The 26,979-nt window shown below is 46.2% G+C and overlaps 1 protein-coding gene across 5 annotated transcripts in view; it reads left to right on the top strand.

The window, feature by feature from the left end:
* The window catches only part of GPATCH8 (G-patch domain containing 8), a 99,288-nt gene that overhangs the window by 42,153 nt on the left and 30,156 nt on the right, over nucleotides 1-26,979 (top strand). For 2 of the 5 annotated variants that reach the window (XM_075911257.1, XM_075911258.1), the window contains 3 exons: nucleotides 9,129-9,173; nucleotides 11,160-11,227; nucleotides 11,673-11,759. In XM_075911257.1, coding sequence (XP_075767372.1) covers nucleotides 11,201-11,227; nucleotides 11,673-11,759 — 114 coding nt within the window. In that variant the 5' untranslated portion in view covers nucleotides 9,129-9,173; nucleotides 11,160-11,200. The remainder of the gene's footprint in view (nucleotides 1-9,128; nucleotides 9,174-11,159; nucleotides 11,228-11,672; nucleotides 11,760-26,979) is intronic. The other 3 variants (XM_075911254.1, XM_075911256.1, XM_075911255.1) reach the window with 2 other exon arrangements.

Here is a 26,979-nt window from a genome sequence, read left to right on the forward strand (position 1 = left end):
TAAGGAACTAGTAATATTTAAGTTTCCTAATACTTGTTATATGTGGGAGAAGGGCACAAACACTTCCTTTCTGTGCAGCAGGGAGAAGGCCTTTGGCCCACTTCTGTTTCCCATGAAATGTCATTCAGGCTTAGTTGAGATGCTGTAGGAAATCATTTTAGTTGTTGTTTATCAGCAGGGCTCGCCAAGCGGCGGCGAGCCTCACATGCGCAGATTGCGCGGCACCGGCTGTGCCAGCTTGTAATCTACTAGCCACATGCGAGTACATTACGTGATTTGTTGAGCCCTTGTTATCAGCAACATTTTGATGGCATGTCAGAATCCATGAACCTGGACACTCTGAAAGGCCACCACACCTGCCTCCGCAGCAGCAGCAGCATGCTGTGCTGGGAATCCCAGGAGCAGACAGCATCTCTGTGGTTACTATAAGAGAGGTCATACCAGATTAGAACAAAGGTCCATTTAGCCTAGTGTCCTGTCTGCCAACAGTGGCCAATGCCAGGTGCCCCCAGAGAGAATGAATGGAACTGATAATGGTGAGTCCCACTCCTGTTGCCCATTCCCAGCGTCTGACAAACCGAATAGCTAGGGACACCATCCCTACCCATCTTGGCTAATAGCCATTGATGGACCTAACCTCCATGAATCTATCTAGCTCTTTTTTCGGTAACAGGTAAATAGTTTTTCCTTATTCACTTTTTCCACACCAGTCCTGATTTTATAGACCTCTATCCTATCCCCCTTAGTCTTCTCTTCTAAGATGAAAAGTCCCAGTCTTTTTAATCTCTCTTCAGATGACAGCCGTTTCAAACCCCTCATCATTTTGTTGCCCTTTTCTGAGCTTTTTCCAGTGCTAAGATATCTTTTTAGAGATGAGGTGACCACATCTGTACACAGTATTCAAGATGTGGGCGTACCATGGATTTATAGAGAGGCAAGAAAATATTCTCTGTCCCTTTCTTAATGCTTCCTAACATTCGATTTGGGTTTTTGACTGCTGCTGCACATTAAGTGGATGTTTTCAGAAAACTATCCACAATGGCTCCAAGATCTCTCTCTGGAGTGGTAATAGCTAATTGAGTTCCCCTCACTTTGTACATATAGTTGGGATTATGTTTTTCAATATGCATTACTTTGCATTTATCAACATTAAAATTCATTTGGCTTTTTGTTGTCCAGTCATCTAGTTTTGTGACCTTTTCACAGTCTGCTTTAGTCTTAATTATCTTGAGCAGTTTAGTATCATCTGCACACTTGGCCACTTCACCATTTACCTCTTTTTCCAGATTATTTATGAATATGTTAAATAGGGCTCCATACTGAGACTAATCCTGCGTGATACCATGATTTGCCTTTTTCCATTCTAAAAAGTGACCATTTATTCCTACCCTTTGTTTTCTATCTTTTAACCAGTTATCAATCCATGAGAAGACCTTCCCTCTTTTCCCATGACAGCTTACTTTAATTAGAGCATTTGGTGGGGAATCTTGTGTGACGAAGTGGAGGTTATGTTCACTCTGTTTGATATGCTATATGTGATTTCTACCGTCCTGTTCTGTTATAATTCTGTGTGTGCCTCAGTTTCCCTGGGCACTGCACCTGTGCCCTGCTGGGGATGGGAGTTTTGGGTGTGACTCACTGAGGGGAGGCTGCCCCAGGCTGCCCAGCTCATCATGTAAACAATGTCTCAGGCTCTCTTAAACAAAATACAGGACTATGTAGCACTTTAAAGACTTAAGATGGTTTATTAGATGATGAGCTTTCGTGGGCCAGACCCACTTCCTCAGATCAAATAGTGGAAGAAAATAGTCACAACCATATATACCAAAGGATACAATTTAAAAAAATGAACACATATGAAAAGGACAAATCACATTTCAGAACAGAAAGGGGATGCGGGGGGAGGAAGGGGGGAAGGAAGGTAAATGTCTGTGAGTTAATGATATTAGAGGTGGGGAAAGGTAGATGTCTGTGAGCTAATGGTATTAGAGGTGATAATTGGGGAAGCTATCTTTGTAATGGGTAAGGTAGTCATCAGGCTCTCTTATAACCTGAGCCTAGGTGGGGGGTGCAGCCAAATAACACCTTTTGCCCAGGAAGGGGAGAAAGGAGCAGGTGGAGCTGGTTGCTGAGTGTGAGAGTGAGTCTTGGTTGGCTTAGGATGCATGGAGGGGGGGCAGGGCACTGGCTCTGGGTCCCCCTCTCCACAAGCTGGATTGTACTGGCAGCTCCTGGTTCCGGTGCGAACAAGAAGTATGTGCCACGCTGTGTCCCTGTGAACAAATAAACCTTCTGCTGAGAGTCACGTCTGGCTGCGGATGGGGGTGCAGGGCCCAGAGACTCCCCACTCCACCATAACACCTTGTCAAAAGCTTTCTGGAAATCTAAGTACACTATGTCCACTGGATCCCCCTCATCCACACGCTTGCTGATGCCCTCAAACTCTAGTAGATAAGTAAGGCATGATTTCCCTTTATGGAATCCATGTTGACTTTCCCCAACAAATTATGATCATCTATGTGTCTGACTATTCTGTTCTTTACTAGTTTTAACCAGTTTGCCAGGTACTGACGTTAGACTTACCTGACTGTAATTGCCAGCATCACCTCTGGAACTTTTTTAAAGATTCGCATCACATTAGCTATCTTCCAGTCATTAGGTACAGAAGCTGATTTAAAGGATAGGTTACAAACCACTGTTAGTAGTTCTACAGTTTCACATTTGAGTTCTTTCAGAACTCGTGGGTGAATGTCATCTGGTCGTGGGGACTTGTTACTGTTTAGTTTTATTAATTTGTTCCAAAAATTCCTCTGACACCTCAATCTGGGACAGTTCCTGAGATTTGTCATTTAAAAAGAATAGCTCAGGTGTGGGAATCTCTCTCTCATCCTCAGTTTTGATTGAGTGAAAGAGCCACCATGTTGAGCTCTTTTGAATAGCCCAGTCTTCCGGATCCACCATATGCACCTCGTAACCAGTCCTCCTCTTTGGATGCGCCATGTGGGGCCATGAGCTCTTTCTGCAAGAGAAATTGCCTTTGCATGCCCAACTAATATTTCTGTGGTCCAAGTTGTGCTGAAGGTTCATGGTACACACCTTTCTTGTTCTGCATGCTGTGGGGAGATGTGTTAGGAAAAAAAACCCTTTAATAAAAGCTTAGTGAATTATGCGTACACAACTGTTAAAAGGAATGTTGTTTGGGTTCCAAAGTCAAGCACTTGTGCAACCTTCTGCCTCTTGTGCATATGCATTATGGATTTTTATTTACAGGAGCGCTACCAAGTCCATTCAAAAACTTTGTATAAAGAAGGCCTTGTTTTTGTGCCAGACCCTTTCCTCTTTCAAAGCACAGGGTATATGGTAGCAAAGGAAAGCATCCCAATGAGAAGTTCAAAGGTGTATAGAAAGCAAGGCAGCAGACCGAAAGGGGAAAGGATGGGCTTGTGGTTAAGAAAAGTGAATCCTTTGCAGAAGAGCTCAGGTTCTCTCCCTACCTCTGACCATCTTCTGATATGCTACTGCATAGGTCACTAATACCTAATTTTGGTAGGTGGCCACTAATTGTGCAAATCTCATTTTCTGGGTACCCACCTTTGAAACGTCTGGGAATTGATCTACAGATGTTCTGAGCTCTCAAGCAGCTGAAATCAAGGACACTATGAATGTTTGCTTCCTCTAGCAGTAAGGTCGCATGGTCTGGAGAAATTAGTCTCGAGGTCCTGAATGCCAGTCCTGGCTCTGTCCTTGATTCACTCAGTGGTGTCAGTCCGGATGTAAGAGAGGTGAAAATGCAGTCCTCTCACGGCGGGGGTGGGCCCTCAAATACCACAGTGGTGAGCTCCCTAGAAAAGGACTATGAGGCAGTGAATGTAGGATCCTGGAGTAGGAACCAGAATGTCTGCCCACCCGGCTCCTCCTACATTTTAAATACAGAGCCACAGTGGGGGTAGGTCCCGCCCTCTGGCTTCGCATTGAATGCGTGTAGTTGATAGCATTAACCACTGAGCTTTTGCTTGTCATTTAATTGACTACTCAACTACTCTGTCACTTCCCTAATCCATTCAGCTGCTTACCAGGCACCATCACCATGCTCACTGTTGCACAAGACACACAGGAAAACCCTGCTGCTCTGTAGGTAAAAACGCTCAATGCAGTCCAGATAGACATGCATATTTACTATGGTATGGCTCGCTAGTTCTGCCCTTCGTTGCAGGGCTTCATGATTTGTACAGGATATCCAGAGCTGGAGCTGTATCACAGCTATACACCTTATTAAAAAAGACTTGCCTTTTAGAAAATCTTCTTTGTTTTGCAATGACCACATCAAGGGTCATGAGATGGCTGAGTGGTTAATTGATGAATTGCTGATCTGTCATCTTTGAGAAGTCATGGAAGTCAGGAGAGGATTCCGGAAGACTGGAAAAGGGCAAATCAAATCTAGTGTCCATCTATAAAAAGGGAAATAAGAACAACCCAGGAAACTACAGACCAGCTGGTTTAACTTCTGCGCCAGGAAAGATTAATGGAGCAAGTAATTAAGGAATTTATCTGAAAACATCTGGAAGATGATGAAGTGATAGGTAACAGCCAGCATGGATTTGTCAAGAGCAAATCATGTCAAACCAATCTGATAGCTTTCTTTGATAGGATATCAAACCTTGTGCATAAGGGGGAAGTGGTAGACGTTTGACACAGTCTTGCATGACCACCTTATCAATAAACTAGGGAAATACAATCTAGATGGGGCTACTGTAAGGTGGATGAGTAACTGGCTTGTTAACTGTTCTCAGAGTAGTTATTAATGGCTCACTGGCATGCTGGAGGGGTATAACAAGTGGAGTTCCTCAGGGGTCTGTTTTGGCATTGGTTCAGTTCAATATCTTCATCAACGATTTAGATATTGGCATAGAGAGTACGATTATTAAGTTTGCAAATGATCCCAAGCTGGGAGGGGTTGCAAGTGCTTTGGAGGACAGGATCATAATTCAAACTGATCTGGACAAACTGGAGAAATGGTCTGAGGTAAATAAGAAGATCAATAAGAACAAATGCAAAGTAGGGATGTAAGAGAGTAGTCGTCTACTAGATAAGCCTAGGATTCTTGGTTGTTTGTAGTCTACTCACATTTTCCCCACACACCTCTTTCTGCTTCTGTATCAAAAGCAGGTTTCCCCCAGCACTGTCTCTGTGATGCCCCCTCCACCTTCCCACTGCTGCCTCTATTTGTCTGGTTGAGTCTGGCTAGTTGGCTTGAACAATGTGACTATTTGGTCCATAGTGTGGCTAGTTTGCTGGTTGGAGACCATGGTTCTAAACTCATCAGTACTGCTTCTGGGTGGGCAGCAGGAGTTGAACTTCTGAAAGTTTGCCCGCCAATAGGAATGGACTGTGCTGCCTCCTTAGTGGCATGCAGAAGGAGAGATCTGGAATTTCCCACCTGGTAGCACATTTATGACCAGATAGCTCTTGTTGCCACGTGAGTCTGAGCACTGGTAAAAAATCTTCATTTTAGAGTGAAATCCAAAAAACTATGAAAATAAAAGGTGCCTCTTCTCTTCAATCCTACTTCAGAGACAGAATGGTCTAGCAGTTAGCAGTCTAACTCCTCACAGAGTAACTGCTTTTGGTGCTCTTGCATTATTGAGACTGAGTCCAGATTGAGCTTGTGGAACGAGTAGTTCAATAGAACTGTGTACTTGTGGGTTGTGCAGATTCATTCAAATGAATTGAGACAAACATAAAACGTAATGCCATTGTCAAGCAGACTTGTCTCCTCAGAGCGATTTTAGTTTAGTTTTTGCTTCTTAGCTTTCACCATTTTCCCAAGCTTTAGTGCTTAAGAACATCCAATTTAGAACCCCCTTGAAAAATCCACCTTCTCTCCAGTTTCGCTACCATTAGTGACTTGAGAATAGCAATCCAATCAAAAAGCCCTCTGCACTCAAGGTCGTCTTCTGTTTCATAGTACAGGTCGTATCTCCCTTAACTGGGACTCCCTGGTTCGGCAACATCTGTGATCTGACATGGACCACGGATGTTCCTGGGCCACAGAGGTCTGGTGGCAGAACAGGAATGCCGTAAGGGGCACCAGTGACTCAGCTGGGAGCCCAGAACATAGGGGGGCGGGGGGAGGATGGGTGGCATAGCAGAGAGTTCTGGTCCCAGCGGTGGGGGAGCTCTAACCTGGCTGCAGCTGTGGATCTCCAGCCCCACCCAGGGAGCTCCGGCCCCACCCCTGGCCGCAGAACTCCAGCCATGTTCTGACTCTAGTGGCCAGGGAACTCTGGCCCCAGCCACTGAGCCAGGCAGCTGCAGAGCTCTGCCCCAGCTGTGCAGCTCTGGCCCTCGTGGTAGTGGGGCCAAGGAGAGCCCTGGGGGGCCGAGGCAGCAGCGGGGTCAGGCGAGAGCTCTGGCCCAGTGGCAGCACGGCCATGAGGGGAGGGACCTTCCCTAGTCCAGAAAATCCCCTCGTTTGGGACAGTCGGGTCCAACCTGTGTAGCTGTAAGCTAGTTGTGTTTTGAAGGAGACCCAAGCACTAATGCATTTTGTGGCAGAAATCAAAGTCTTGGTATCAAGTAGTTACCAGACATCTCGTCTACTTAAGCGTGGCATGTAGTGATCAGGGCTAGGCTGGTAACCTTTTGCTGGATATATGGTTGTCTTATCAGGCATTAAAGGGTTTCTAGTAAGGAGAATGTATTTAAGTGCATGAAAATTTGATCATGAATCACTCTCCTGATGTTTTCATGTTTGTTAGCTGGAACGTTCTGATTTTTATATTAAACCTGTTTTTAAAATCGAAGGCATCAGTCATTGCATATTACTAGAAAAATTATTTGCAAGGCCTGGTAGGATCCAAGTTAGTTCTCGTGGGATATCGCTCTTTTCCTGAACCTCTGCTAGGTTAATACTAGTCAGAAGAGCATTGAGGGGGATATTGGTCACCATTAGCTGCAGTGCCTTTCGTCTCCGTTAGAAATAAATATACCCTCCTCAGAGGAAAGGAGCTGCCAGGCTGGATCAGGCTGGCCCTCTTGACAAGTATCCTGTCTCCCCGGGTGGCCATCCCCAGATGCTTGAGAGGAAGATGCAGGAACCCTCCAGTATGGGATGTGGGCTAATCTGCTTGCTGCTCACAATAGCTCTCCTCTTGGTCACTGTTCGTGAAGAGATTGTCTTAAACTCTGAGGCATGAGGTTTAATATCCCTTCCAAAATTTGGGAAGAACTGAATTGTGCTAGTAACAGCATCCAATAGTGTGAGTGACATTTATTTATCCCTTTTTAAGAAATGAATGTGTGATTAAAAGTAACTCAATTCGGAGGAACTGACCCCTTCTGAGGCTCCACAAGGTGTCTTCCTTCCATCTTCTCCCCCCTCCTCCCCACTTGCTGGATTCTCTCTCAGACCTTTGCAGATCACTGAGCAGACACAGTGTCTCAGTAAGGAATATAACTTACAGTACAGGCTTAAAGGCTGACCAGCTTTCAAAAGTCTAGGGGTGGGAACTTAAGGCCTAGAGGCCTGCTGCAGCCTCTGGCTTGCCTGGCTCTGCCCCTCAAGGCATGCAGCTCCCCCCAGCATTGGGAAGCCCGCACTGGTGTGTGAGGGGAATGTAGGGAGGGTCTTTCTCCCTGTCAGGGGCCACCACATTTGTGTACGGTCCCTGACTGATTTTTCTGTGGGTCAGCGGCTCCTCACCCAAAAAAGGCCTAGAGTAGTCCTGCTTTCTTTTGGAGGAGGGAGGAAATAAATCTTTGGTATATCTTACCTGTTCTGAAATGCCACTTGCATTCTAGAAACAAAGAAATAATTGAATCCCTTGCATTTATTTAATTTCAGAGATTGACCGTCCTAGAGTGTAACTTAACACACTGTTTGCTTTTCCTTCCCCCACTGGAAAGTGTGCTAATGTGGGCCAGGACATTCCTACTAAGTCAAAACATTTCCCACCCCTTCACCTCCCCTTGTGGCATTGGTCACTTCATCCTTGCTGTGACTCCTATCGGGAAAGAAAAGGGATTGTGACCCTGGAGATAGTACAACTTCTCAGATTTGTTTGGAGAAAAAATAAGATGTCACCATCTCTGTGATGCACTGGTTGTTGGTGCCAGTTCTCTCTAGCTGTCCAGCACTTTGAGTTCCTGGCCTTGCTTGGGAGGTCAACAGCAGTACTTTTTGAGAGCTACTGGCTTGCCTTGGAAGGGTTCAGTTGGAGGAGATAAGCACAGCTCTAAGGAGATACCCCAAAACCATGGCTACTTGTCAAATGCTTCCGATCACATGGTAGTATTTGTTTTTCCCTGCGCTGGTCGTCAGAGACCTCTCACTTTTCCCCTTTGACTGTTCTCTGTCCCACTAGGCTTCACATGGCAGTCAGCCGAGTTGGATGTGTTTTTATTCCAAAGCTAGTCAGTGCACCAAAACAGTTTGCTAGGACACAAAACAACACACTCTCTAGCTTCTGTGGGCTCAGAGCCAGGGACCCAAATTCGGGTCTTCTGCTTGCTAGCATGTTGTGTGCCCCCACCCATTGGGGCATGCTTCAGTATTTTGGTGAGAGCAGTCACCACTGCGGGTAGTTGCAATTTGTGCTTGAGCTGCTGGAACTGGTGCTTGTCAGTCAGACACCAGGCTGTGCAGGCTGCTTGGTCAGCTGCCAGGGTCAGCTGTGCTAGCTCCCAGTGAAATAATAATGGCTACATTTGAAACAAAGGTGGCACTCTGAATAGCTAAAAAGTAACTTCCCCTCCTTGTATGAAGACTGAGGGAATGCCTCCTTGACTTCATGCCCTTTAACATATTTCTAATGACCTTAAGATCTTGATTGGTAACAAATACACATACATTTTTGAGTTTGGAAAAAATGCAGCACCTGTTAAAACTGATTCATCACCAGGAACTAAACTTCTTCACGAGTCTCATAAATCGTGGGCAAGAGCAGTTGTGAAAACAAACAGTAGCTGCTCCAAACTGACCACCTCCGGTCGCCCCCACTCCACAGGATGAAGTGTGGCAGTTGGGTAGGAGGAGTGAGGAAGAAGCCTCATTCTGGCTGCCTACTGCAAACGGCCTGTTGTCTGCCCCTACTGGTTTCTGCCTAACAAATGGTGTTTCTTTTTTACAGCATTTTGATCCTGGACTTGTTGTGGTGATGGTAAACTTAGCAGTGGTAATTTTTTATTTTCAGACTGAATTACTCCTTTTGTCATCAGTGCACCAATATGTTAGGCTTACTTTCTCTGTTGTAGCCTTCATCCTTCTGCTTGGTCTTTCATTTCCTTTCCTTTCTTTATGCACACTTGTCTGATCCTTGTTCATTAAAGGGTATTGCTAAGAAGGGATGTTTCTGTTTGTGTTAGAACTGCCAAAAATCAGTTTAAACATAAAATTCTAATACTGTCCAAACTTGATTTCCCCAACATGACAGGCACTAGCACTTGCTACTGCAATTTATGAATTTAAAAAACTCTGACTGCCTTAGAAGGCAAAAGTACTGATTCATTGTTTGTATGCAGGGGTTTACCAAGGTAATGAACTTGCACATAAAGATCATGATTCTTGCAGAAACAAAACAAAAACTGGAAAACAAAAATTCTTTTTGCATTTGTTCTGAATCATTCTATTGGATTTATCTTTTACCAGTAAATCCCTGGCTGAGACGTTATGAAAGTGATATTGCACTTAGGAAGTCATTTTTATAACCTGTCTTTCATTTGGTCCTTTTGCTAAAGATTGCAGTCACTGCTTACTTATTATACCATTGGGCGCCAGAGATGCATATTCTGGGTGAAAATTTTACTGTTAAGTACCTAACATGACAGCTAAGTAGCTAACAGCTATTTTGGATTGGCTGAGATGGCTTAATGAATATTTTTATCTTTGGCTTTGTAGTATGCCCATCTAAATGGTCTCTGGGCATATGTACAAAAAGACAAATTGCAGTTATAAATATAAAACTAACTTTCTCCAAAGTGGAAATTACTCATCATACTTATTTCCTAGTTTAATGATTAAAAATACACATGTCCCCTTGGATGTGCCCATAGAGTTGGAGGGCCGTGGTTTAATAATTTTTGAAAGAACCAGAAAGAGATTCCCCTGCAGAACAGAGAAACTTGATGTAAATCAGAGGCGGCTTTTCTGACATGGCTTAAGAACTAAGCCTTTTTTTGGTGCATGTGGATTAAAATAGTAGTCCTAATATAGTCTTATTTTTGGCATGATTAAAAAGAAATCTTTTAGCCCAAAGGTATAATATATGTGTATGTGTGTATAACAAAACAATTGTTTACACAACCAACCCAAGAATAATCATAAGGGAAGTAAATATTCTGTTCTTTTACTCAAGGTATGCTCCGGATAAGGTAAGTAATTTTCAGTGGGCTTACATCACAACAAACAGCGCAAGTTGTGATGTAAAAAAGCTGTGGTAGTAAAGTGCTTGTCTGCCCCATTTTGCTTTGTTTGGCTGGTTATGAGTGGATTAAAGATATGTAAAAATCCTCCAGCATAGTTTGATTAGTTCAAAGTCAATTTTCTTCGCAACTAGTCCTTTTCACAGCTTACAGGTTACACAGTCAGTAATAGAGCAGTTTTTAGTGGGAACATTAGGAAGCCAGTTATGATTAAGTATCTCTTCTGGATCTCGTGCCTTTTTTAAAAATTTTATTTAGTTAGTTATTTTTAATGCGAAAATTCTGGCCTACCATGCCTGCCATGGCATTAATTTTTTAAAATTTAGTAAGATACAAAATTTGATGGTAAACTAATGTGGTTGTACAATAACACATGGTTAGTGCTTGTCTTTCGACTGATGGATCAGGGTTATAAGCTCATGGTGTCAGGAGAATAAGGAAAGCAACTTTGACTCTCCAGGTACCAAGCCTTGGCAGTGTGGTGGAACATTAGCCAGTGATGCCAAATGTACCTTTTGTTAATGTTCTGAGAATCCCAGTAGTAAGCACCAATGGGCTAACAGATTTGGAGCTGAGAAGCACATTTGGATGTAAGCTGTGAGAATGGCTTGTGTTTGGTTCACTGTAGCTTTCTGGTCTCTGCACTCAAAGGCAAGATCTCTAACCACCCAGCGTAATGTGTAAAGTGAGCTGCTGGAGCAGACTTGGCCTCTCACCTTGTTTGGGTGTTTCTGTTACAGGTAGAACAGATCCCATCCCTATCGTCGTCAAGTATGATGTCATGGGCATGGGCCGGATGGAAATGGAGGTAAGTTGATCCTGATGCTAAAACATGTTCCTTAATTTGCATTGGGTCCCAGAGTGCAGTTGGAGAGTGATGTAGAAGTATGAACTTTGAGCAGCAAAGCCGGAGAAACAGTTGGCCTTAAATCTGCACTATAGGACAAGCTTTTCTCCTCAACACATACGTTAGTTACCTATGGCTAACTGACTTTTGAGGCCTGGAGACTTTTCTTTGATTCCTTGGCTTTGGGGGTTGGATTTTCATGAAGCTAAATCCTTTCCTGGCAATGGAAGGCAGCAGCATGGAAGGATTAATGAACTATTTTGTAGGCGACGGGATGATGAAGCAGGGAGTTAAGCACAATACACACAGATTCTGTGTTCGAACAATGGAATAAATAACATTTTCTTGGCTATTTGGGTGCCACCAAGAATTTACAGGAGTAATTCCATCTGTTCTTATTGCTAAGCTTGATTATGCCGAAGATGCCACTGAACGGAGGCGTGTACTGGAGGTGGAAAAAGAAGACACTGAAGAGCTGAGGCAGAAGTACAAGGTATGCAAATGGACAGATTGATGCCTGAGATTCTATGGGTTGAATGGGAGAGACTTAGTCCTGATAGAACAGAGCAATCGGGTCATGGAACTCCAGGATTCATGGTATAAACTCTTGCACTTTGCTGTGCTCCTTTTTCTGTAATACGGATGCTGGGCTGCTGAAATGTGCTGCACTGCGGCGTTGCCCATTGACCACCTCTCAGGTAGTCACAGAACAGCCACAGCATGCACAGCAGCTATGCAGGCTTCCACAGCACTGCGTTCTTCCCCGGGCTTCCTCCCGGACCTGTGGCCCATTTCCAAGCTCTTGGCTTTCGGCTGAACCTGCCACAAGAGGGCTAATTAGTGCAGAATCAAGCAGTGTCATTCATGTTAACCTCACATGAATAGTAGGGAATGGAATAGTACATGGAACATCACTGGAATGGTGCATAAATGCAGGTTTTCAAGAAGGTAGCACACTGGTCTGCTGTACACAGATTGAATGCATCTAATTAGCAGAATTTGTATATGCTTCCAATATACAGTATTCTAGTATTCGCTCTGAAGCAAGAAGTTTCCTGTTACATAGTCTGCAAAAGTCTATGTTGAGCAAGTCAAGGGACTGCTGCTGCTTAATAGTAAAATTGGACTATCCTACTGGCACTGAACGTGCTGCATTGCAGTATAGGCCAACATCACTCGTGGTGCGGGGCCTCCAGGGGAGAGCACTGTTCTATATCCCTTCTTTTGCTTACCAGCCATTTTCCGTGAAGCACGTTACATCATGGCAAAACTTGCTCGTTCCGCTGTCCTGGGCTAGTAGAGGCTGATGGGGATGCGGAAGAGTATCAGATACAAGATTTAAGGGATCAGTGCTACCAGAAGCTTGTTGCTTTTTGGAGTGGTAGATTTCCGATGTCATTGAAGCAAAACAAAGCCATTTCAGTTATAAAATACCCACCACTGCACTGGTGCAGAGAGCACTGCACTGAAAGCAGTTTAGTCAACTGTAATGTCTCTGTGCTCCCTTTTACTTTGCTTTTCCCTACTAAATTAAGGCCTTAATCTGCCTGTTAACATGAGCTTCTGAGAGATTTGGTGGTTATAAAAGTACATGACCGGCTAATTACTTTTTGAATTACCTATTACAGTAAAACTCCATTGGTCCGGCATCCAGTGCTCCGGCACTCCTGATGGTCCGGCACCATCAGGAACCCGGAAGTGATCCAGCTGCCGGACAGTTGGAGCTGCTCTGTGCCCGGCTTTCCCGATTCAGCCGCTGCTGAAACTGACCAGCAGCTGAATTGGGGAAGTCGGGGGTAGAGCAGCTGGGGTGCTGCCAGGTTGGTCCCATAGCGCCAGCTGCGGGACCAACCTGGCAGCACCCCAGCTGCTCTTGGGGACACCTGGGGAAGAGCAGCTGGAGTGTTGCCGGGTTGGTCCCGCAGCACCAAGGGGTGGCGCTATGGGACCAACCCGGCAGCACCCCAGCTGCTCTGCCCCAGCTGTCCCCGATTCAGCCGCTGCTGAAACTGATCAGCAGCGGCTGAATCGGGGATGCCTGGGACAGAGCCAGACTATCGGAAGGGGGGGCTATGAGGAGTCTGGGGTGGCATCACCCCACCCCAGACCCATCATAGCCCCCCCTTCCAATAGTCTGTCATAGCTGATAATCCGGCACCCCCTGGGTCCTAAAGGTGCCGGATTATCGGAAGTTTACTGTACTTCTGAACTGAGGAGTTAAACGTGTCTTTTGTCTCATTTAAAAGGGTATGTTTTAAATGGGCATATGCAGATCGTGGTACACAGCAATGTTCCCTCCAGTCCTTTTCTTCTAGGGGTGGATTTTTTTCCATCTATGTGCGGAATAAATGTATGTGCACCCAGGCATGTGCAAACATGCCCACCAGCAGAAACAAAAACCTGGCTGTGGGCACTCTGCTGACCTTCTGGGCAGCATTGGACTCTCTCCTGGGCAGCCGCAGAAGCGCCCAGCTTACAGGGAGCCTTGGTAAATAGTGTATTTCCTTCTGCCCCTTTGGCACACTTCCACTTCAATATAGTCTTTCATTTTGGGGTGACATACTGTCCAACAAACCATTCACATGCTGCCGAAAGAAGAGGGTTTTAGTGCTGACATCAGCTGCTCTACGGCAGTGTGTGACTACAAGCTGGACTTGGTTTTCCTATAGTATACCTCTAGCTGTGCTGCCAAAGATCTGCAGGCAGCAACAGCTGAAGGCTACAATTTTATATTTTCATTAAATATTGGGAGGCAGGAAGCCCTTCTCTTCTGTGACTTGTGTAATGCTGTCTTGTCGTCTTCTGCCCTGCTGTCTGTAGAGCAGAGCTCTGAGGTTTTCCCTTTTATCTTTTCAAATGCAATGGCATGTGTGTGTTGCTTTTGTAACTCTTTGAAATCTGTCATTGTGCTCGTGTTCAGAGCGGTTCTTAAGATACTGGTTGACACTTTCTCCAAATACAGATTTGTTTTACTAGCGTACAGGGAAGCTGACAGCCTGCGCTGGCCCCAGAACAAGGGATGCAGTGCAGGGGGCAGCTCTGTGGTGTTACCAGATTTGCCCAATACTCTGGGATATGCTCATTTATCAGGGTTACCCTTATGAGACTGGGGGAAGGTTAACAGTTCTATCAGTGTGCTGTTGGTGCTTACTTGGGCTCTCATATGGAGCTGAATTCTCCCTGCTGCCAATTCCCCCTCCCACTGGAGCTCTCCTGCAGGAACTAGGTTCCTCAGGATGGGGTTCTTCCCACCTTGGCAACACACACAGACACTCACACCCACTAACAGAGCACGTCTGAGAGGACTGGGTACTCAGCACTCACAAGCTGACCCCTCATATGTCCCTGGACTCAGCTGGCTGGGTTTCACAGCAATGCCACACTGCACCCTCATGTGCCTTTGGACTCCGTGGGCTGGATTAAACAGCACTTTAAGCTGCCATCCTCATAAGCCCCCAGGTTCAGCACCCCCTATCCCCACTTTCACACCACAGTCATTCACCGGTAAACCACACGATGAGCAAACCCCACAGGATTTTGGGCACTACAGGGATCTTTTGCTTGGGTACAAGAAGCGTTGCTGCAGAGCGAATGGGGAAGCCAAAACAACACCCCTTAAGGAAGAGTGAGCAAAAGAGAAAGAAAGAGAGAGAAGCAACCAGTTTAACAATGAAAGTGATTTATTTCTGAGTAGTGAATAGATATCAAACAGTTACAATATTAAATCTAACAATTACAATATTAAATCTAAATTGAAACTGATTACAAATGTTAGGTAACCATAGAACAGTTTACACAGGGCAGGGTCAGGAGGCTATGCTTAGAGAGATAGTTGAGAGAGAGAGAAAGAGAGAGAGAGAGAGAGAGAGAGAGACCTCACCACTCCACGGAGCTTGCACTGATCGGGGTTCCCAGATGATGATGGTAGCTGGGGGTCCAGAGGGCAGGAGAAAAGCAGGACAGAGCCCCCAGCACGATCAGACAGGAGATGAAGAAGTCTCAATGGGACTGATGCAGTTTAAGTCCAGGTATCAGAACAGTTTTCTTGGGGCAAGGAGAGGAGTTTTATAGAGATAGTTCAAAGAGAAAGAGGAGAGACAATAGAGACTGATCGCCCCTGGTTATGGGTGATGTTCCTTGAAGGAGCTCACAATGCAACTAGGCAGTTTCAGTATTTTGGATGTCAGTAGGATTGTTACTAGAATTGGTCTGATAATGACTAATTTGGGTGTGAGCAGGCCTAGGTTCATTAGCATCTGGAGCAGGGATTTCCCATCAGGCAGTGCTTCTCTGCTTTCGGTGTCCCCTAGTTCACTGCGGTTCCTGCCTTGGAAGAGCTGCTCTCCCTTCTGTATGCTAATGAGATGTCCCTCTGTTCCATCTTTAATGCAAATGAGGCTGGGGTGTTTCCTTAATTCTATCACCCTTGTCTGAAGCAGTTTAGGTGTGTCTTCCCTGGCTTTGTCATTGCTTTGTCTTTGATTCTAGCAGAGGCCTGAGGGAGGGGGATGGTTTTCCATGAATGTCACTCCCTGACTCCCCAAGAGCACAAGGCTGACAGGTGACCATGTTCTGGTTCCCCAATAATCACAGAGCTGGTGGGTAACAGTGGGGCCAGAAGCAGCCATCCCTCTGCACCATGCAGAGTGTTCCCTGTCCCCAGCCCTCAGACACCTGGCGTGTGCAGTGCAGCGCTCTGGCGGTGTTTGAATCACCTCCCCCGTCGGCAGGGCTGTTGGCATGCTTTGTCACTAGCCATTACATTCCTGTATTCATCTGTGGAGCTTTCCCCAAGCACAATTGTTTCACTGCTTTGGAGTAAGCCATTATGTAATTGCTGACTGTGGCCACATTGCTATTACCCATTCATGGGGCCTCAGGGATTTCAGATGGCTCTAACCAGAAGTGAAGCCCAAAACTGTTTAGTTTCCTGCTTGGGTGTAGATTCTAAACAGGACTATTTGAAGAAATATATTGTTAGGCCACAGGATGCTTTTTAACCTTTTCTAAACACTAATTCAGAGGAGGAAGTGTTGGAATGCCGTTGTTCCCCAAACCTCACATTGCTTTGCTTTCCTTCTCTGGTGTCTTCATATTGAGCAGCTCTAGACTCAAACCCTTATTTTTCATGCCAGTGTCCTTAGATGGTAGACAGAGCCTTCATCTTGCAGCTGGAACTTAGAATAGATTTTTACCTAACTGCTCATAATCTCTTTAAAAATATTGTAACTAAGTTCTTAGTGAGGATTTTTCCCATGTGGTCTAAAAAATATTTGAACTTAATCTTGTATTACAGTGTGTAATGCTCACCTTTAACATTAAAAAAACAAACAAACCATAAAACACTCATGAGAAGTCAAGACATTAAAAAGCAATTAATTTCTCTGAGCAAATCTTAGCTAGTGGATTCAGAAGCAGCTTTGCGTGTACACTACTGCTAGTTTTTCTATTTCCTGTCCTTTCTGTTCTTTAAGGATATTAGCATGAGGATTCAGAACTCATCTGAACCAGATATTTATTCCCCATCAAGGGTCATAGGCTTATTTTAATGACATCCCCAACCAGTGATTTGGGATAGAAAGACAGGGGGTTATCCATGAGAACTGTAACTTCAGAGCAACAGCAAGCAGCTGGTCCGGAGCAGCTCCGGGGAAACAAGGGCTCATTTCTCACATAAATGCCTGGCTCCAGTGTGCCGCATTAAGCTCGCTGTAGTTTAGAATGGAGGCTTTGTTCAGAAGCCCTTTCTCAACCTTGAACCTCCAACTGGAACATAAAATTTCTCAATGGCTTAAATGGCTGCTTCTTGGAGCAGCTGGTACAGGAACCCACAAGGGGAGAGGCAATTCTCGATTGGAGCGCAGGATCAGGTCCAGGAGAACCGTTACAGGACCGCTTGGGAATAGTGACCATAATATAATAACATTCAACATTCCTGTGGTGGGAAGAACACCTCACAGTCCAGCACCCTGGCATTTAATTTCAAAAAGGGGAATTACACAAAAATGAGGAGGTTAGTTAAACAGAAATTAAAAGGCACAGTGACTAGAGCGAAATCCCTGCAAGCTGCATGGAAACTTTTTAAAGACACCATAATAGAGGCCCAACATAAATGTATACCCCAAATTAAAAAACATAGCAAGAGACCTAAAAAAGAGTCACCGTGGCTTAACCACCATATAAAAGAAGCAGTGAGGGACAAAAAGGTATCTTTTAAGAAGTGGAAGTCCAATCCTAGTGAGACAAATAGAAAGGAACATAAACACTGTCAAATCAAGTGTAAAAATGCAATAAGAAAAGCAAAAAAAAAAATTTTTGAGGAACAGCTAGCCAAAAACTCAAAAAGAAATAACAAAATGTTTAAGTACATTAGAAGCAGGAAGCCTGCTAAAAAACCTGTGGGTCCCCTAGATGATCAAGATATAAAAGGAGCAATCAAGGATGATAAAGCCATTGCGGATACACTAAATGATTTCTTTGCTAATGTCCTCAACCGTGAAGACTGTAGGGAGATTCCCAAATCTGCACCGTCCTTTGTGGGTGATGAATCAGAGGAACTGTCCCGAATTGAAGTGTCATTAGAGAAGGTTTTGGAACAAATAGAAAAACCTAATGTTAACAAATCTCCGGGGCCGGATGGCATTCATCCAAGGGTTCTAAAAGAACTCAAATGGGAAATTGCTGAACTGTTATCTGTGGTTTGTAACCTATCCTTTAAATCGGCTTCCGTACTTAATGACTGGAAGGTAGCCAACGTGACATCAATATTTAAAAAGGGCTCTAGAGGCGATCCTGGCAATTACAGACCGGTAAGTCTAACTTCAGTACCGGGCAAATTAGTCGAAACAATAGTAAAGAATAAAATTGTGAGGCATGTAGAAGAACATAATTTGTTGGACAAAAGTCAACATGGTTTCTGTAAAGGGAAATCATGTCTTACTAATCTATTAGAGTTCTTTGAAGGGGTTAACAAACATGCAGACAAGGGGGATCCAGTAGATATAGTATACTTAGACTTTCAAAAAGCCTTTGACAAGGTCCCTCACCAAAGACTCTTGTGTAAATTACATGGCCATGGGATAAGAGGGAAGGTCCTTTCTTGGATTGAGAACTGATTAAAAGACAGGAAACAAAGGGTAGGAATAAATGGTAAATGTTCAGAATGGAGAGGGGTAACTAGTGGTGTCCCCCAAGGGTCAGTCCTGGGACCAATCCTTTTCAACTTATTCATAAATGATCTGGAGAAAGGGGTAAGCAGTGAGGTGGTAAAGCTTGCGGATGATACCAAACTGTTTAGGATAGTCAAGACAGAAGCAGACTGTGAGGGACTCCAAGAAGATCTCACCAAACTGAGTGATTGGGCAACAAAATGGCAAATGAAATGTAATGTGGATAAGTGTAAAGTAATGCACATCGGGAAAAATAACCCCAACTAGACGTACAGTATGATGGGGGCTAATTTGGCTATGACAAATTAGGAAAGAGATCTTGGAGTTATTGTGGATAGTTCTCTGAAAACTTCCACACAGTGTGCAGCGGCGGTCAAAAAGGCAAATAGGTTGCTAGGGATTATTAAGAAAGGGATAGAAAATAAGACCCAGAATATCTTACTGCCCCTGTATAAAACTATGGTATGCCCACATCTTGAATACTGTGTACAGATGTGATGGTCTCACCTCAAAAAAGATATTTTGGCCTTGGAAAGGGTTCAGAAAAGGGCAACTAAAATGATTAGGGGTTTGGAACGGGTCCCATATGAAGAGAGGTTAAAGCGACTGAGACTTTTCAGTTTAGAAAAGAGGCGACTGAGGGGGGATATGATAGAGGTCTATAAAATCATGAGTGGTGTGGAGAGTGCAGATAAAGAAAAGTTATTTATTAGTTCCCATAATAGAAGAACTAGAGGACACCAAATGAAATTGAGTAGCAGGTTTAGAACTACTAAAAGAAAGTTCTTCACACAGCGTGTAGTCAACCTGTGGAACTCCTTGCCAGAGGAGGCTGTGAAGGCTAGGACTATAAATGTTTAAAGAGAAGCTAGATAATTTTCATGGAGGTGAGGTCCATAAAAGGCTATTAGCCAGGGGATAGAAATGGTGTCCCTGGCCTCTGTTTGTCAGAGGCTGGAGAGGGATGACAGGAGACAAATCGCTTGATCATTGTCTTCGGTCCACCCTCTCTGGGGCACCTGGTGCTGGCCACTGTTGGCAGACAGGATACTGGGCTAGATGGACCTTTGGTCTGACCCAGTACGGCCGTTCTTATGTAAATAACCCTTCCAAGCTGAAAGCTGTGCTTCGAGCACACGCAGCTCTGTAAAATCCAATTGCTCTGAAAATTCAGGCCCTGTGCAGCTCATGCTGGATGCCCAAAATTAGTGCTCAGTTGAGTTAAGCCTTAATCTCTGTTATTTCAGTTCTGAGTCTACAATGTGGTAAGGAACTCGCACACTGCTGTGATAAGAGAAGCCCGTGAGGAAGTTAATTCTATGCTCAAAGTAGGTTTGGATGTGGTGCAATAAATAAGGCTGAGGGTGACAGACTGAACGAGAATAAAACCATGTATTGCATAGCTACCTATTCGCTTTGCACTGACTGAGGGTTAGGTCATATAAAGATTTAATCAAATGGGACCTAATAAAGGTTACAGCCTTACAGTTCTTTAATGTCATTTTTATACATAATACTTAAAACTGGATTAAAAAAGACTCTGTGTGTGGGGGGGGGGGTGGGGGGGTGGATGTAAAACGCGGTTTTACTGGTTAACCAGATAAACGCTATGTTCAATGTGTTAACCGATTAAAAGGGAGTACGGGCGGGGGGCTGCTCCAGCCCCCCTTTCCTCCCTCCCCACTGCAGGCAGCTCTGTTCCAACCCTGCTGGAGCAGCCCCAGCCTGCGGAGTACCTAGGCTCCCTGTGGACAGAGGCTGCTCCGGACTACAGGAGCAGCCACTGTCCATGGTGGGCTGCCCCATGGGGGAAAAGCAGCCCCCTGCCTGCAGCAGGCAGGGAGCTGCTCCCCCCTTCACCGGTTAATGGGTAATCAGACCCGGTAAGCGCTTACCAGTTAATGGGTTAACCTTTCACACCCCTAATGTGCATGAGCACATGGTGCATGATTAGCTCAGGACGGAAAACGCAATAATCTATCCCCCATGCTGTATTAGATACAGGGACTATCTGGTTTTCTGGTTCACAGCTAATGGAGAATGTATCAGCTCTCTTAAGTGAAACTGCTGTTTTGTGATGTCGCTTACGTGGTTCAAATGGATAAACATCACTTGAGGGTAAGACTTGATTTGCATTTTACTGGGTTGCATCTCTGTCCTGGCCCTCTTCTTGCCTGCATACATTTGTGTATAGAACCCCTAAGAGTTACAGATTTGAGAGGGTGAAATAACAGAACAACGAAAGGGAGTTGCTTTGCTGGGCGACCAAAGTGCCCCACAGGCTGGGGCCAGAATAAATGTCACATGATGGTTTGAATTGTGGGAGCCCTGGAAGGCCACATGCATTGGCAGATCAAACTTCAGTGGAGCTGCGCCTGCTTATTCCAGGGGTGAATTTGGCCCGCTGTTCCTAATTAAAATGGATACTTCTGCTTGTGCATCTGGTAGTTGCTACCTTGCTGAAAAGTGGCTTGTTATCTGGAGCCCTTTGTGGAATCCAGTGCCAGATTGAGCATCAGTCTCCCTAGCTCCAACGTTAACTTGAGGCCTCAGACCTTTATTATATATTAACTAGCCCAAACGAATGTGTGCGGTAGTTATAATTCAGAAAGCAAAGTCCAAACAGTCTAGCGTACTGCAGCCATTGCTTCCCCACAGATTACTATGCTAACTTTGAAAGCAGGACAAATCTAGAGAGGGGTGGGTGTGTAGCTAGATAAATAGTTCTTCGAGGAGTGTCCCTGTGGGTGCTCCCCTTAGGTGTTTTGGTGCTGCAGCGTGCCTGGCCGGAAGATTTTACTAGCAGTGGCTTTGAGAGCTAGATCGCATATGCACAGAAGCGCTACGCGTGCTAGACAGCTAATGCGCATGTGCGAGATACGGTCACCTCAGCTCCTTCTCTTCTGCCGCCGGCATCGGCCGGAACTCGCAGTGTGCTCTGCAGACTTCTCCTCAGAGACAGCTAATCCTTGTCCTTTTCCTTTCCTTTTTATTACATTTTTACTATCCTTCCAAAAAAAAGACAATGACCGAGTGTCTCCCTCAGACACGGAGACAGGCGCGAGCTCTGCACCCCACGCTTCCCCTCTCCTGCACTGAGGAGTTCCTCTCCCCCCGCCCCCCCAGCTTCAGCTCCAGCCTCCTCACACAAGGCTGAGATTTTTTTTTTCACAGATTTTAAAAAAAAATTCTTAATCTTTTTTCACAGCGTTCTCCCAAGCGGGGGCTCTGTTTTAAACGCTGTTTCTCCTCTCGGACTGCCAGTCACTTTGCCAGACTAGCGCACTCAGTGCATACATTGTCTGGACAATTACAGCAAAGTTTACTGCCATCAGTGGAAAATTTGGCAGCGGGGGCCAGGAGAGCCAGAGGGTTTTCAGTTCAACCTGATGTCCCTCAGACCAGCGTCGGACCTCGCGTCCCTGCTATTACTATCACTGGCGGCAATGTGGGATAAGACAGCTGTGAGCGTTGCCTCTTCCAAACTAGAGCACATATAGCAGCAAACAGGGAATCCCCTTCACATAAGAAAGGGCGATCCCTGAATCCTAAGCCAGCTCTGTCCGCAGCTGGGTCTCCGGACAAGCGCTTACTGGGGCAGCATTCACCCACAGTGCCCCGGGGGTCTAAGGACCTGGAGTGTGCCTAAACATGCTGCTAAGCCCAAGCCTATCACGGCTGAGCAGCACAGGGCTGCAACAGCATTGTCGGTCCCACCAGCACCAACCACTGCGGTACGTAAGGGCAGCGCAGGGACCGGAGCGCTGTTACCACCCCTGGATCACCTGCACCATCCCCTCTGCTGGCAAAGCCAAAGCATACACCGGTACAATATTCTTTACCACCTGTGCCTCCCTTTTGCCCTTACAGGTCCACAGACGACTGCATGATCTCTTCAGTGTCCGTGACACCCTTGTTTGGCACTGATTCCTCTCCCCGTTCCGAGGGGTTTTCCATGTCTCTGCCTGGCACTTCCATACCTCCATTATCTGCTGAGGAGGATCAGGTTTCTATCATGACCCCAACTCCTTCCAGACACTCTACGCCGAGGTGCATGACTGGCCTTACCACAGTGGCAAACTGCTATCATCACCTACGCCAGTGGCCCTGCTGGGACCCCTGGGCACCTTACAAGGCTCAGCAGCAACAGCATCATGTTGCTCAGCTTCGCTCCAGGCTTATGTCCGCTGCGTCCCTTGACACCTCAAGGGACCAGACAGACTTAGATCAGCAACTAAGTGACAAGGAATCCACTAAACTCCTCTCACCCACTTACACAGCTATCTCCTCCCTCCCCAGGGGACACGCATGCCTCCACACTCCCTCTGGGGATGATTTCAAGGCTTTCCAAGAGGGTAGCTGAGGTCCTCGAGGTCTCGTTAACCACTGCCAGAGACCCAGCATAAATGTGTGAGCATCGTCCAGACCGCTCCATTCACAAGGCTCGCTCTCCCCATGGATCCCGCCAAGCAACTTTGGCAAACACCCGCCACCATTCACCCAGTGGGCAAGAAGGCAGATAGGAAATACTACACGACTCCTCAGGGTGCTGAGTTTTTATTCTCACATCCCTCCCCTAACTCCATAACGACTGAGGCACTGAATCTGAGAGTGAGCGGGGCATGGCCTCCGGATAAAGAGTAGAAATGTCTAGGCATAATGGGCAGACAGTCGTACTCTGCCTCCCTACAGCTACTTAGCGCTAATTATACCGTGATGCTGGCGAAATACACTCCTCTTATATTTGAGCAAATCGCTGATTTTATTCAGTTCCTCCCAGAGGGGGAAAAAACAGAACAAAGGAGAGAAAACACTAACGAGGGTCTCTTGATCACCAGAACAGCTCTCCAAGCTGCTTTGGACTCAGCTGCCTCAGCTTCATGAGCCCTGGTCATCTCTGTGGCGATGAAAAGAGCTTTCTGGCTCCACCTCTCTGGTTTCCCAAAGAAGGACCTTCCGTTCGAGGGCCTGAAGCTGTTCGCTGATGGCACAGATGTTTCTTTACACTCCCTCAAAGATTCCAGGGCCACACTTAAAATGCTGGGCATCCTGGCTCCTGCACCAAAACGCAAACAAAACAAACCTTATGTTCAAAGATACAGACCATCTCTCTTTGGTCATTCTCAAAGACAATACAACCCTATAAAAGCGCCAGTGTAAGGAGAGAAGGCTACAGCCAGCCGACCAACCTACTCCATCTCAGCCCTCTAACTCTAGGCCAAGATTCTGAAGGACTGCTTGAGAGCCATCTGATTCGTCTTCCCTCTCCCAAGCCTCCTTTTATCCAACCCAATTATCCAACCACGGATTAGCACCATTTTACCATCAGAGATGCCTCGTAACGACAGACAAATGGGTTCTGGATGTGATAGGAAGTACCCAGACTATCTCCTCCCAAACCCAACCACCCACCCCATCCCCCTTCAGGGACACATCTCATGAGAGTATTCTGTGTCAAGTGATCTACCACTTGCTCCATATCAATGCAGTGGAAAGAATCCCACAACAGTATCTAAACACAAGCTTCTACTCCTGATATTTTCTCTCAGAGAAGAAGTCGGGGCTGGAGACCCATTCTCGTTCTCAGAGCACTCAACAGATATGTCCTGTGCCAATGCTTCAAGATGGTTATCCTCTCCACCATCATGCCTTCCCTCAACAAAGGCGACTGGCTGGCGACTCTTGACCTCCAAGACGCATACTTCCATGTGCCCATATGTGACAAAGCGGGGGTGCTGTTGGTGGGTGGGAGGGTGGGTGTACCTCAGTTCTCCTCCTCCCCCTTTTGCAGCTCTCTCTGCATGGGGAGGAAGAGGCCAGGCATGACTCTCTGTGGAAGTATGTCAGTGTCTCACCTCCTGGGGATCAGGTGACAAAAGATTCACCTTTGGTCTGGGAGCAGGACAATGCAGGAGGCAGAGTTGCCTGGGGCTCAGGGACCAGTTGCTGGGGGTTGCTTAGTCTTGGTTGGGGGAAGCATGAAAGGAGCAGACTAAGGCGAGTACGGGGGGGTTCAAGGGCCTGTGAAACGCTCCTCCCCAAGGGGACTAAGGCTGTCTACCCTGACTCCTATGTCCGCATCGAGCCCGTGCTGTGCTGTATCTCTGAGAACCAAGAGACCTTCTATTCTATGGGCTGGCTGTGGACGGAGGTGCAGGGTCAGGGCTCCCCAGTGCATCGTCACACCATGCACCCTGCGCACAGGAGGCACCTAAGATTCACAGCAGGGACATTTCCAGTACACAGCACTGCCTTTTGGCTATCCACAGTGCAGGGGTCTCTTCCAGGATCCTTGGCAGTTGTGGCAGCCCACCTGCGAAGACAGGGAGTGTCAATTTATCCGTATCTCGATGACTGCCTCGTAAGGGGCAAGTCGTTCCAGGAAACTCAGGACTCAGTCATGGCCACCATGTCACTGTTCTGTTCACTTGGCCTCCAAATCAACCTCACCAAATGCAGCTCCAACCAACCCCAGTACTAGAGTCTATAGGAGCTCAACTCGATTGCATCTGTGCTATCGCATCCTTACCCCAACTAGTACAACTTCACACCACAGCTCCACACTGTCCTGCCAGGTTGGGTCTCCAGCTACTAGGCCATATGGCAGTAGCGACGAGAGTTGTCCCGCATGCCAGATTACACGTGAGGCTTCTACAACACTGGCTGAGCACAGTATACAGACCTTGGGTAAACAGCCTACACAAGCTGGTCTCACTTCCAAACATGGTCAAATGCTCCCTCCAATGGCAGTCAGGAGTACAAAATATGTGCACTGGGGTCCGCTTCCAGAGGCAAGCCCCATCGTTCACCATACAGGGCTGGGGAGCTCACTTGGGTACCCTCACCACACAAGCATGGTGGACCCACACAGAGATCACGATGCACATCAGTGAGCTCGAGCTTCGGGCAGTATACTATGCCTGCTGGCATTTTATGAGCCATATTTCCAACTCCACAGTGCAGATCTTTACGGATAACCAAGCTGCAATGTTCTACATAAACAGGCAGGGAGGGGCCAGGTCCTACCCCCTCTGCAGAGAGGCAGTTTGGTTATAGACTTGGTGCATAGCTCACAACATGTTCATTGTGTCTCACACACCCCAGCAAAGACAACATAACCGCAGACAGCCTCAGCAGGAACTTTCCTGTGAGTCACGAATGGGAACTAGACCCCATCATTCTACATCAAATCGTCACACAATGGGGCTTCCTGCAGATCGACTTGTTTGCCACCAGTGCCAATGAAAAGTGTCCACGCTACTGTTCACGTGCGGACATTGGAACACAATCCCTAGGGGGCGCATTCACGATACACTGGAGGACAGCCCTACTATGTGCTTCCCTCCCCCCATACTGCTTCTCCATCGAGTAGTCACCAACGTGCGCTTAGACAATGCTGATGTCATACTGATAGCGCCGGACTGGCCGAGACAACCGTAGTATATGTACCTACTACAAACGTCAGCTGATCGCCCATGACGTCTTCCACAGCTCCCACATCTCCTCATTCAGTGTCACGGTTTTCTTCAGCATCTTCATCTCCACACCCTGAACCTTCAGGCCTGGCTCCTCAATGTCTGTCTTCACTAGAAGCAGAATGCACAGATGAAATCCAACAGATCCTCGTTAGCAGTCAGAGAACATCCGCTCGCAAAACTTACCTGGACAAGTGGTGTCGATTCTCCACCTGGTCTCACTTCCACGATCTCAACTCCATTACCTGCAGTCTTACAATACATAACCAAACTCAAAAATTTGGGGCTTTCACTCAGCTCCCTGATGGAGCTGCCATAACCTTTCTGCCATAACCGCTTTACATCAGCCAATATACAGTAAGCCGCTATTTACACATCCCATGACCAAAAAGTTCCTCAAAGAATTGCAGAACATTTAATCCACCAGTCAAACCTCTGGCTCCAGCCTGGGACCTCAATTTGGTTCTGAAGGCCTTAACTCCTAAACCGTTTGAGCCTATGGTGACCTGCTCCAGACTCCACTTTTCCATGAAGGTGGCCTTACTAGTGGCAATAACATTTGCCAGGAGAGTCAGTGAAATTGCAGTTCTCATGGCAGACCCTCCTTTTACCACCTTCCATAAGGACAAGGTAGTCCTCCGGTCTCACCCTAAGTTCCTGCTGAAGTTGCCCTCTTCTATCTACTGTAACGAACTTATTAATGTATCAGTCTTTTTTCCTAAACCCCATGGTAACCAGACAGAGGCCACACTCCACACACTTGATTTACGGAGGGCCACTGCATTCTGTTGGTAAGAACCAAGCAAATTCGGGAAACCCACAGGCTATTCGTATCAACCACTGAACAATCCCAGGGACTCCCCATCTCCTCCCAGAGGATCTCAAAATGGATAGTGGAATGCATAAGAACAGCATATTCAACCTTTGGTAAAGAACCACCTTCACAACTTTTGCACATTCGACCAGGGTCATGGCAGCGTCAACAGCCTGTGTACAGGGCATCTCCCTGTCCGATGTATGCAAATTGACTACCTGTTCCTCCACTCATACATTCACTGCTCATTATGCT

This window comes from Pelodiscus sinensis, chromosome 29 (genome assembly GCF_049634645.1).
Source record: "Pelodiscus sinensis isolate JC-2024 chromosome 29, ASM4963464v1, whole genome shotgun sequence".
NCBI classification, from domain to species: domain Eukaryota; kingdom Metazoa; phylum Chordata; order Testudines; family Trionychidae; genus Pelodiscus; species Pelodiscus sinensis.